The following is a 13,207-nucleotide window of genomic DNA, read 5'->3' as shown; positions in this document are numbered from 1 at the left end:
GATTGTCACCAATGAAACTACTGTGAAGAATCTTTGGACACATGTTTTATTTCTTGGGTAAATATCTAAGAATGGAGTTGGCCATATGGTAAGTATATGGTTAACTTTTTAGAAAACACTGTGAAAGTATTGCAAAAAGGTCTTGTTTTACATTCCTACTAGATATCTTTGTTCTATACCCTCATCAATTTCTGACATGGTGAGTCTTAAATTTGGTACTCCTTTGGGTGTATAGTGCTATCTTATTGTGATTTTAATTTGAATCTCCCTAATGACCTGTGATGTTGAACTTTTTTTTGTGTCTTTGAAGAAGTATCGATTCAAATTTGTCTTATTTTGGAAGTTGTTGTTTTTCTCATACTAAATTTTGAGAATTCTTTATTGTTTTAGTCCTTTTTACATTGTTTAATAACACAGAATGGGTAATTTTTTCAAAAAAAAAAAAAAAGAAAAGAAAATTATGTGGCTTATGGTTCTAGAGGCCGGATTAAAGGGCAGTACCTGGTAAGGACTTTGTCCCTGTACTTAACATGGTGGAACACATCACCTAGTAAAAGGGAATGTGCTCTTGAGAGAGGAAAAAAGGGGTCCATACTCCCTTTTATAAATCCACTCCCATGTTCAGAACATAAATCTACTATGACCTAACACCTCCCATTAGGCCCCTCATCTCAACACTATTGCCTCAGGGATTAAATTTATAAGATGAACTTTGGGGGACACATCCAGACCATTATTATTTATCATATTAAATCCTGAAATAATGTAGTAATAGCCCTCCAGTTTTATTCTTTTTTTAAAGTTGTTTTGGTGTTTCTGAGTTCTTTTCATTTCCATATGATTGTGTGTGTACTTTGCTGGGTTTGAACTCAAGGCCATCCTCTTGCCAGATGTGCATTTTACTACTGAACTGTACCCCTAGGCCCTCTGTATGACTTTTACAGTCAGTTTATCAATTTCAAAATAGCTGGTATTTTGATTGGGATTGTGTTGACATTGTAAATCATTTGTGAAAATCTAATGCCTTAGCAGTATTGAGTTTTCTAATCTATGATTGCTATACATTTCTTCACTTACAAAGGACTTGAATTTTTCTTAGTATTGTTTGTAGTTTTCAGTGTACGGGCCAGATTTATCACTGTTTTGTATGTAATTTTTTAAAAAAGTATATTGTTTTTAGTTGTATTTGGAAACAATATCTTTATTTTTTTTTTACTTATTTTTATGTGGTGCTGAAGATCGAACCCATGTGCTAGGTAAGTGCTACCACTGAGCCAGAACCCCAGCCCACTATTTTGTAATTTTGATGCTGTCATATATGATATCATTTGAAATTTCAATTTCTTGATCATTGCTAATATTCAAAATACAACACATTTTTTCATATTGATCTTCTACATGCAGCCTTGCAAAACTTACTTATTGGTGGCTTTTTTTATATCTACCATTCAATTTTTACATAAATAATTACATGATTAGCAGATACAGTTTTACTTCAGCCTTATAAGTGGTTTATTTTTCTTGCCTTATTAAACTGACTGGAACCTCCAGCATAATGTTGAATGGGAGTGGAGAGAGTGAACATTTTTGCTTTGGTTTTGAGTTTATGGGGGAACCATTAATTCCTTTACCATTGAGCTTTTTATAAGTATTCTTTATCATGCTAAGGAAGTTCTGTTCTTTTAGTGAGTTTTGTTTTTTTTAATCAAGTGTGGATTTTGCATTTTGTGAAATGCTTTTTAAACTGCAGCCATCAGATGATCATAAAATTTTCTTTTAGCCTTGTAAAAATTATGAATTTACACTGATTTTGGAATACTCAACAAACCTGGAATTAATAGCATAAACCTTACTTGTTCATTATTTTTTTTTAATTGTTGAATTTGATTTGACATTATTTCATCCTTAAATGTTTGGTAGTATTCGCCAATGAATATCTGGTTCTAAAGTTTTCTTTGTGGAAAGTTTAAGTATAAATTAAATTTCTGTAGTACACAGTGGTCTGTTAAAGCTGTTTTTTTCTGAATGTACTCTGATATTGTCTTTGCATTGTCCGTTCCATCTAGTTTGTTGAATTGATTGGCATAATGTTGTTCAAAATATTCCTCCATTATCTTTTTATAGATTTTTTTAGTTATGGATGTATGCAATATCTTTATTTATTTTTATGTGGTGCTGAGGATCACACCTAGTGTCTAACATGTGTGAAGCATTCATTTTGCCACTGAGCCACAACTCCAGCCCCTCCTTCATTATCTTTTTATAATTTATTAGGGAATGAATTATCTACAGTAAATTTCATATTTTATATTGTGTGTACTTCTATGTGTTTTGACAAACACACACAGTTTAGCTACCACTAAAATCAGGATACAGAATAGTTTTGTTACCCACCCAAAATCCCAGTGACTAGTCAACTCTCCACTCATAGTCTTTGGTAGCCACTGATAACTTTTTCTGTTACTGATTTTTTGTTTTTGCAAGTACATCAAATACTCTCATCCCTCAGTATGGCAGTAGTTTCTCTTAGGGATTCTAAAATCTGCATATGCTCAAGTTTCATATATAAAAAGGCATAATATTTGCATATATCCTATAGACACATAACTTTCTGTATACTTTAAACCATCTCTAGTTACTTTTAATACCTAATACTATGTAAATGTTATGTAATAATTGTTATACTTTGTTGTTTTAGAATAATAACCAATAAAAAGGTTGTACGTGTTCAGTACACATGCAGTTTTTTACCAGATATTTTCAGTCTACTGTTGGTTGAATTTATGGATCCCAAACCACAGCTACAGAGAACCAACTGTATATAGAATGTAGCTTTTTGTATTTCATAAAGGTTGTGTGAATGAGATTTCATCATGCAGTAGAATTCCAGTATCTGTGTACATCTTATCCTAGATGAAGAACATTCCATTTGGGGAAATTTTGAATAAAGCCCCTGTAAACATTTTATGATCCATATCTTTTTAATACATGTAGATATGTAGTGATGTTTACACTTCTTTCCAGATAGTAGTAATTTGTGTCTTTTCTTTTTTTCCTGATCATTCTGACTAGAGGTTTATAACTTCTTCTATTTCTCAAAGAACCAACTTTTGGTTCATTGCTTAGTCTGTTTTTTCCTTGTTAACATTTCCTTGACCTTTGCTCTTAGATTTCACTCCCTTTATTTGCTTGCTTTGGTTTTCTTATTTTCTAGTTATTAAGGTAAAGCCAAAGATATTTATTGACTTGAAACTTTATTTCTTTACTAATATGGGGATTAGTACTACAAACTTTCTTTTTTAAAAAAATATTTATTTTTTAGTTGTAGTTGGACACAATACCTCTATTTTTATTTATTTATTTATTTTTATGTGGTGCTGAGGATCGAGCCCAGGGCCCCCCATGTGTGAGGTAAGCACTCTACCGCTGAGCCACAATCCCAGCCCCTATAAACTTTCTTTTAAACATTGCTTTAGCTACATTCCACAAAGGTTGATATGTTAGGTTTTCATTTTCATTCAGTATAAGATGCGTTCTAACTATCCTCTTGATTGCTTCTGACTAGAAACCATTGAGTTGATATTCAATGGGATTGATACTTGCAATTTTTTTGAATAACTATTGATTTCTAACTTAATTCCAACATAATTTTATCAGAAAGCATCCTTTTATTTTAATCCTTTTTAATTTATTGAGATTTGTTTTATGACCTAGTACAGAATTTGTCTTGATAAATATTTCTTTTGCACTTGAATGTGAAGTCTGCTGTTACTGGGTAGAATATTCTATAAATACTAATTTGGTCAGGTTTGTTGATAGTATTGTTCACATCATCTATATTCTTTCACATTTATTTCTTGTAAATTTAGGGAAAGGTTCTGAAATCTCTTATGGATTTGTCTCCTCTGAAGTTCTGTCAGGTTTTGCTCAAGAATTTTGTCATTTGTTGCATAAACATCTACCATTGACATAACCACACCAGCTTTGTTTTTATTAGTGTTAGCATTAATATTTTTATTACATTTTTCATTGCCTTTTTCCCATATGCCTTTATATTTAAAATATATTTCTTATATGCAGCATATGTAAGTTGGGCTTGCTTTTTTAAAATGCAAATCAGCTATTCTTTTCAGGGTATTTAAGACATTTAATTTTAAATCGACTGTCTTTATGACTTTTTTTATTCATCCCAGTTATTCTTCTGTATTCCCCCCCGCCTCCGCCTTCTTTTGAAATAATTACAGGTTTTTAAGTGTCTAACCCATTACAGAATACCTTTTAGTAATACTATCTCAATCCTACCAAATGTGAGTACCTTAACAGCAATACACTTTTATATTTCCCCCACCCATCTTTTATTCTTTTATTGTTAATTCTGCTTTAAATTATCAATTGTCTTTTAAAGATATTTAAAATATTTTCAAAGTATGTTATTTATCTATATATTCATTGCAGGTTGAGCATCCCTAATCTGAAAACCAAAATGCTCTCAAGTCCAAAACTTTCTGAGTGCCCACATTCAAAAAATTCTAGACCTTCAGATTTAGAATGCTTAGCTGCTAAAGTCCATATGCAAATATTTTAAAATCAAAAACCTATGAAATCTGAAATGCTTCTGGTTCTAAGCATTTGGGATAAGGTACTGAACCTTTATTCTTTCATTCTCTATTCCTGCGTGTTAATGCAGATTTTCATTTGATATTGTATTTCTGGTTCCTAGAGAATTTTCTTTTATTTCTTATTGTGTTATTGCTAGCAGTGAACTCTTTCAGCTTTTCTATATCTGAGAAAGTAGTGAGCTTTTAAAAGACATTTGTGCTGGATTGCTGGGATATTTTTTCTTTGCCAAAAATAAATAAATAAATAAATAAACCTTGTTAATGCAAGAATATACATAGGTGAAATGGTCAGATCATGAGAACTGTAATGTAATGAGCCCATACTAGTTGGAATGGACTTGACTGGATGGTAACTATAGGGGAGGGGTAAGTCATTGGGAATGTGTCTTGGCAGGACGTCTCTGCCCTATACCCCACCCCACCTTCCTGACTCTTCCATGAGCTGAGCAGCTTTTCTTCTCTGGGCCCTTCCTCTATGATGTGCTGTATTACCTTAGGCTCAGAGCAATGGAGTTGGCCTTTGGCCCTCTGAAACTATGAGCCCCAAATAAACTTTTTCTCTTCTAAGTTGTTGTTGTTGGGTTTTTTTGTCACACAACACAAAAGCTGGCTAAAATACTTATCTTCTCTTGTTTGATTTGTAGCTAGAATTCTCCTGACATTTTATCTTGCTTCTTCTGTATGAAATGGACTTTTATTTTTTCCTTTCTGGCCGCTTTTTGGATTTTCTCTTTATGCTTTCTTATTTTATGGAATTTTTAATCATCCCTCCCCACCCCCACCCCCGTTTTGGGAATTGACCTTAGGGCTACATACATGCTGAGCAAGTGCTTCACCACTTAGTTACACCTCAGCCCCCCTTTTATGGAATTTTCATATGTTTGGGTTCATTGAGCTTTTTGTATCTGGGGGTTTATAGTTTTCATCAGATATGGAAAATTTTCTGCCTACCTGAATCTTTTAACAGCTTGAAATACAATTCACCCAATTAAAGTGCACTTTCAGTGACTTTTGATTTTTATAGAGTTGTATAACATTTACCGCAATCAATTGATAATATTTTCATCAGCCCCAAAAGGAACCTTGTGCTGTTAGCAGACATTCATTCCCCTTAACATCCTATAACTCAGCAACCATTAATCTGCTGTCTTGGTGGTTTTTTGACTATCCTGGACGTTTTGCAGTAAATGGTATATAATACCTGTTATTTTATGACTACCTTCTTTGATTTATAAATGTTTTTGAGGTTTATCCATGTTGTAGTATATATTAGTACTTCATATAATATTGTTATGTGGAAATACCATATTTGTTTATCCATTCACCAAATGATGGACATTTGGATTGTTTCCAGTTTGGTCTCTTAAAACAATGTTTCCATGAACTTTTATGTGGATGTGTGTTTTCATTTCTCTTGGGTATATACATAAGAGTGAATTGCTAGCCCATATGCTAAGTCTGTATTTGACTTTTTAAGGAACTGCCATACTATTTTCCAAAGTGTCTGCATCACTTTTTTTTTAAATTTTTACTGCAGCATTACAAGGGTTCTAGTTTCTCTGCTCATTGCCCATACTTATCATCTGTCTTTTTTATTATGTACATTCCAGTGTGTTTGAAGTAGTATATCATTGTGGTTTTGGTTGCATTTCCCTTGTGGCTAATGACATTGAGCATCTTTTCATGTGCTTTTTAGTCATTTGTGTAACTTCTTTGGAGAAATTCAGATTTTTTTTGATCATTTTTAAATTGAATTGTCTTTTTTTTTAGTTATAAAAATTTTATTTTAAATATATATTCTAGATGTAAGTGTCTTATCAGATTTACGGCTTGCAAATATTATTTCCCACTCTGTGGATTCTCTTTTCCCTTTTGATATCCTTTGAAGCACAAAAGATTTTTAATTTTGATGAATGTGGTTTTATCTAATTTTTCTTTTATTGCTTGTGCTGTTAGTGTCACATCTAATAAATCATTGTCTAATCCAAGGCCACAGAAGTTATGTGTGTTTTCTTCCAAGAGTTTTTTGAGTTTTGTATGAGGTAAGGCCCATCTTCATTCTTTTACATGTGAATATTTTTTTTGGTCCTTGCCTTTATTTCTTAAACTTCTTTTTTCTCCCCACCTCAATCCTGTTTCAGGTGCTACTAATACTGGACTGTTTAAACTTGTCCTAGACTTCATTAATGTACTTTTCATTGTTTTCTTTCTTTAATTTTGTATAGTTTCTCTTGCTGTGTCTTTAAATTAACTAATTTTCTTCACTGTCTATGTGCTATTAATCTCATTCTGACTGTTTTCATTTTAGATCTTGGATGCAACTTTAGAAATTCATTTTATGTGTCTTGGCTGCCTGTCATTTCTATTTCTACTTAACATAATTGGCTAGCTTTTTGACATATGGAGTATAACTGTTTAATATCTACAAATGTTATTATTATCTTTTGACTGGTTTATTAGGTTGATTTTTTTTTCTTCATTATGGATTTTATTTTCCTGTTTGTTTATCTGCTTGGTGTTTTTTTTAAAGAAGTGCTAGATATGAATTTTTATTGGATGATACATATTTTTGTGTTCCTATTACTAGTCTTGGGGTGCAGTTAAATTACTTAAAAACAGTTTGATTTTTCAGAGGCTTAATCCTAAACTTTCCTATGTGAGACCAGAGCAGCCATTAGTGTAATGCTAATTTTGTACCACTAATAAGGCCCAGTGCTTTGTGAATTAAGAGATTTCTCCCTTTGACCATTGGGAACACAGTCTAGCCTTGGTTCTATGTGAACCTGATTGTTGCCTTACAATCCTTTTGAGTGTTTTTTCCTCTCTGGCTCTGGCAGTTTCTCTCATTCATGTGATAATCAGTGCTTGAAGGGAGCCTTCTTGAAAACTTGTGGGAGGGGTCTTCTTCACATCAACAGACTTTTGTTCATTTCTCTCTAGTACACTGCCTTCTTGAATTCTAAGTCACCTTGGTTTCCCTGGACCTTTTCTCCAGAACTGGGGAGATCACTGTGCTCTAGCTGGAATCCCCCTCCCTGCTCTGCTTCTTCCTGTTATAATAAGAAGTTAACTGAGACTACTATAGGGCCTACCTAGTTTGTTTCCCTGCCTTAGAGGGATAACTCTACTACACCAGTAGGTTTCTAATGTAAATTTTGCAGGTGGGATGGTATATGTTGTCCCTGTTATTCCACCTTGATTAGAAATCTCAAAGTTTTTTAAGGCATCAGAGGATTAGTCAGTTCTCAAAAGCTCTATTTCTGTCACATCTGTTTGTTTCATTCACATTAGAATTTGAACCATTAAGGAGATTATAGAGAAAGTTATCAAGTTGTACATGACCTCTTAATCAAGAAATGCCAAAGTACGGATTTAATATTGCATTAAAAGATGTTGTCATTCTGTTTTTAGTTAAATCCTATGTCTACTAGATTCTGTAGTTAAACTTAGTATCTGAAGTATTACTGGACAAGTATATTTGTTTTTACATAGTACAAATTTTGTTTACTTAATGGATTCTTGAAGTAATCTTTGCTTGGACCCTCTGATTTTAAACTCATCTAGACTGAGAATATTTTGTTTTCGTTTTTGTTTTGAGGCAAATTATTTTCTGAAGTACAGATAAGAACAGCTTCTGAGATACTAGAAATTGATTTTCTATAAATCTAAATCAATCATGATCAGATGTTGAATTTATCATAAATTATTCATATATTTCACTCATCTGAGATCATTTTAAAGACACATTCTTGCCCATTGTATTTTAAAAACATACAGTCTAGCTGGATGTGGTGGCGCATGCCTGTAATCCCAGCAGTTTGAGAGGTCAAGGCATGAGGAATGGCAAGTTCAAAGCCAGCCTCAGCAGTTCAGCAAGGCCCTAAGTACTTTGTCTCAAACAAACAAACAAACAAACAAACAAAATTAAAAAGGGCTGGGCATGTGGCTCAGTGGCTCAGCATCCCAAGTTCAATTCCTGGTACCAAAAAAGATAAAATAATAATAAATAAATATATTGATACAATGCTTTTAAAGTTTTTGTTTTTATCTGCTAAGTAGAGAGCTTATAACTTAATGATAACAGTGAATTGTTCTAGAGTAGATAAGATTTCCTGTTAACCCCTTTCCACAATTTCTTGGATAATAATTTAAGTTGATCAAAATATGTATTTAATCCACAGATTAAATTATAAAGACTACTATATAATACTTGACATTTTTTTTCTCTTACAGGAAAAGTAAGAAGCTTAAGCTCATCTTTGTGGTCACTAACTCACTTGACAGCTTTGCATCTGAGTGACAATTCCCTGTCCCGCATTCCTTCAGACATTGCCAAGCTTCACAATCTGGTGTATCTGGACCTGTCCTCTAATAAAATCCGTAGTTTACCCGCAGAACTCGGAAACATGGTATCACTCAGGTATGCAGACGAATTTTAGTACACATTAACTATATACCTCCTAAAACAAAATATAGCATTTGTTTTGTTAGGAAACAAGATTGTCCATTTGATGGTGTTGCAATAAAAGTAAACATTAACTGTATTCTTTATTAATTAAAGTTTTTTGAGAAAATTAAAAACTGGCTAATAGTTCAGTAGATCCATTGCTTGAAAAATTTTTATTGCTGTTTTGAGTAATGTGCTTTATATTTTAACCAAAAAAAATTTTATTATTATTATTATTATTTTTTTTTTTTACAAAGTGAAGTTAGTAACCATAAGGCACTTGTATTTTCTCATATCATCCTTAACACTGGGTCTAGGTAACATTGCCAATTAGACCTTTTTTGCCACCCCAGGGCTTTTATGTAAAGTCTGGACATGAAAGAAACTAGAATTAGTTATTCAATTTGAAGTCCTTGCAGTATGGTAGATAGGATTTGGAGTCAGAATTCAGGTTTGAATCTTGACTTTGCCATTTACAGGCATGCGTCTTAAACTGAGATAAGGTTTATCTGAGATAATGAGTAAAAAGCTACTAACACCCTGCCTACACCATATTTTAACATATGGTAATTGCTATTTTTCATTACCTTTTTAAAATAAGGTATATCAGATCTACCCAAGTTAAATATAAAGCCACATTCCAACTGTTGAGTTAATTCCTATTTACCTGCCCTTTTTCCCTGGCTTTTGTACTGCTTTCTAGTAAAGAGAAATGAGGACTTTGTGGAAGTTTATTTGCCTCTAAATTGCTCTTAGTCCAGATAAAAATGTCAAGGATTATATAGTAGTCTCTGTAATTTAATCTGTGGATTAAATACATGTTTTGATCAATAAATTATTATCCAAGAAATTGTGGAAAGGGGTTAACAGGAAATCTTATCTGTTCTAGAACAATTCACTGCTGGCATTTTTCTAGGCTTAATTATTGAATTTTATGCTGTAACACATTAACTTACAGGAACTCTTTTCCCATGTAATGTATTTGGAAATAAACAGGAATCAATTGTTCAGAACTAGTTTTTCTTGTTGAATTTATGGCTTCACAGACCTCTGGTTTATCAGTGTGTAACCAAGGTTCATTTAAATTTCAGCAAGGATTGTAAAAGTAGTTCTCTTCACACTTAAAATGTGACAAATAAAACTCAATATAGGAAATCATCAGTATCTCAGTATTGGGTCTCTGGTTGTTTTCTTCCCTTTTAAAGATTCCTATGATATTTATAATGTGGTTTTCTATGCAAAACAAATCATTAAACTACTCATTAGCTGCTTTTATTTCTAAAGTGAAACTTCAGTAAATTTAGAAAACTAATAACCATAAACTTGTTATTCTCATTTGAATTGGCACTCCATGATCATTTTAGTTCTCTTGTAACAATGCACATGTTAGGCTTAATCATTTCCACTGTCTTAAACTTGCTTAGTAGACCACACATGTGCTAGACTATTCACTATAGTCTGTGGACTTGGGTAAGTTTGTAAGCTGTGCGTTTCCAGTCTGCAATGAGATAAATACTGTGTTTGAGAGGAATTTTTTTATACATCTGCCCATTTTTCCTTAATTTTTCTAGTAATTCATTGTTTTCTGTATTTTACAAATTTGGTTCGTGGTAATTTTTTTTTTTTAAACCTCATATGGCTGGAGAAGCCCAATTTAGATATTTAGAATAAAATATAAAACTTTTGTTGTTCTTAGATACTTAGTTTCCTAGAAGTTACATTGTTAATCTTAACTGTTAAAGGTAAAATATGTCTTCTGACTTCCTGGAATTTTTACATCAACAGGGAGCTCCATTTAAATAACAACCTGTTACGAGTTCTACCTTTTGAGCTGGGAAAACTGTTTCAGTTGCAGACTTTAGGCCTAAAAGGTATGACTTCCATATTTGTGCTTCTTTTAGTTTTTATGTATGTCTTGGAATCTAAAGAAGCCATAAGAGGGGCTAGGGTTGTAGCTCAGTGGTAGAGCGCTTGCTGTGAGGCACTGGGTTCTATCCTAAGCACTATATAAAAATAAATAAATAAAGGTATTGTGTCCATTTACAATAATAATAAAAAAAAAAAGCCAGAAGAGAATCCTTTTACCACGGAATTTTTTATTTCCTCCAAGCCTACTTTTTCTCAAATACCATTAGTTTCTTAGATGCATCCCAATGGCTTTCTCATTCGTCTGTTTAGCTATAGATTGTCTGCTAGTTTTGTGTTCATTTTTGCTCCTAGCCCAAACTAGTTTGCTCTTCTAGCCTCTTTTTTTAAATCAACTCTGTCCTGTTGATACATGTCTAAGTTCATACTTAAAAAAAGTATTTCATGGTGTCATAAACACCTTTTTAAAGTTGTGCTCATATCTCAAAAACTGGAGACTCTGATAAAGCACTACAGAAAAATTTTGACCATTGGGATCTACTAATGCAGGTGAGAATCTGAGGGTATTTTTTAAAATTTAATTTATAAGGACTTGATTAATACATTAGAAACCCGGGCATAATTGATCCATCAAGAACTATTATGAATTTTTTTTAAGCCAGCAAGATTAAAAGTCAAATTTTAACAATATGTCAAAAACTTAATTTTTTTTTTTTTTTTTTGTAACCACATTAAGTGATTCTTCACCAGTTTTGGGTAGGTGTGGATACACAAAACTTAATTTTTTTTTTTTTTTTTTTTGTAACCACAGTAAGTGATTCTTCACCAGTTTTGGGTAGGTGTGGACAACCTACCCTACAACTTCTTCCCAAAACAAAGGTCACTAATAAACTCTGAAGTGAAAAAATACTAATAAAATATTTACAGCATATATGAAATCATATTCATTAAACATCAACTTTGTAAATGGTTCTTTGGGAAATAAGTTTTATGTGTGGGCTGGACTGACTGAGGCTTCTTAAAATTAAAGTGAAATGTAAGCTGAAGGTACCTTTTTCTGTTATATCTTTCAGCCTAACTTTTTCTTTACATTCTGTTTTTAAAATTGAAGCGCAGAAAAGTGTAGTATAGTGCATTAGTATTCTGAATATCAGAATTAACTATTAATATATTGTTAACTTTTGTGCTGATTAGTATTACTTTTGTTTTTGATATTAGGAATTGAACCCAGGAGTGCTTAACCACTGAGTCACATCCCCAATCCTTTTTCTTTCTTATTCAGAGACAGGGTCTTGCTTAGTTACTTAAAGCCTCACTAGTTGCTGAGCCTGGTCTCAAATCCTTCTGCCTCAGCCTCCCAAGTTGCTAGGATTACAGGTGTGCACCACCATGCCCAGCTTATGCTAATTTTTTAATGCTAAAGAAATAGAACATTAGAGAATGTTGAAGCCTTCTCTGTTCCTCTTCAAGTCTTTTGTATGTCCTTCCAGTTCAGGAGTTTATAACCTCACAGCATCTGACTTAAAAAAACTTAAAAATTTGCAAACTTTATTTAAAGGTCTGGTTATCAGTCATCAATTAATGTGTATGAAACTCCTGAAACTAAACTATGGGAAGGACAGTGCACTCTTTTATGGCCGCTTTGTTCTTGATAATCTCTTGCTCTTTCATTCCAAAAAGATCCTTTACTATTTCATGTTTTACACCTATGCTTTTGTTTCTTCCTTGGAGATAACAGTGTTATCTGGACTTTTTTTTTTTTTTTTTTTTAATTTTAGACATCCTTTTGAACTGTGTTACATAAGTCTGCCTGAATATTAGTTATCTTTTCACAGATTTCTGTGCCAGCTACATCTTAAAGTAGTTATGTCATCCTTACTCTCTCTAAAAGTTTATTATTGATTCACAGGTGTCCTATTATTTGGAAAAGATTAAATGTTGTATCATAGCACAGAGTGATGTCTATTTGCTATATTATACATTCTTCCAGAGGCAAAGTATTTCTGCTTCATGAATCAGTTTATACCATTGTCTTTAAATTTGATCATGTAGAGTTACCATGTTTCACTTTTTTAACTCCCTCTCGTTTTTCCATATTCTTTAAAATTTTGCAACAGTAAAACACAGGACTGTGACCTTAGGTGCTCATTTACTTTTTGTTTTAATCTAAGCTTTTTATTTTAATATATTTATAGATTTACATGCACTCGTAAGAAGTAATGCAGAATAATCCTTGTACCCTTCACATGTTTCCTCCTAACAGTACCTTTTAAAA

The 13,207-nt window shown here is 32.6% G+C and overlaps 1 protein-coding gene across 6 annotated transcripts in view; it reads left to right on the top strand.

The window, feature by feature from the left end:
* The window catches only part of Cnot6 (CCR4-NOT transcription complex subunit 6), a 78,135-nt gene that overhangs the window by 45,905 nt on the left and 19,023 nt on the right, over positions 1 to 13,207 (top strand). For all 6 annotated transcript variants that reach the window (XM_027953343.2, XM_071612141.1, XM_071612139.1 and 3 more), the window contains exons 3-4: positions 8,853 to 9,039; positions 10,852 to 10,937. In XM_027953343.2, coding sequence (XP_027809144.1) covers positions 8,853 to 9,039; positions 10,852 to 10,937 — 273 coding nt within the window. The remainder of the gene's footprint in view (positions 1 to 8,852; positions 9,040 to 10,851; positions 10,938 to 13,207) is intronic.

Source organism: Marmota flaviventris, chromosome 5 (genome assembly GCF_047511675.1).
Source record: "Marmota flaviventris isolate mMarFla1 chromosome 5, mMarFla1.hap1, whole genome shotgun sequence".
Taxonomy (NCBI): domain Eukaryota; kingdom Metazoa; phylum Chordata; class Mammalia; order Rodentia; family Sciuridae; genus Marmota; species Marmota flaviventris.
This window is presented reverse-complemented; position numbering and strand designations above follow the sequence as displayed.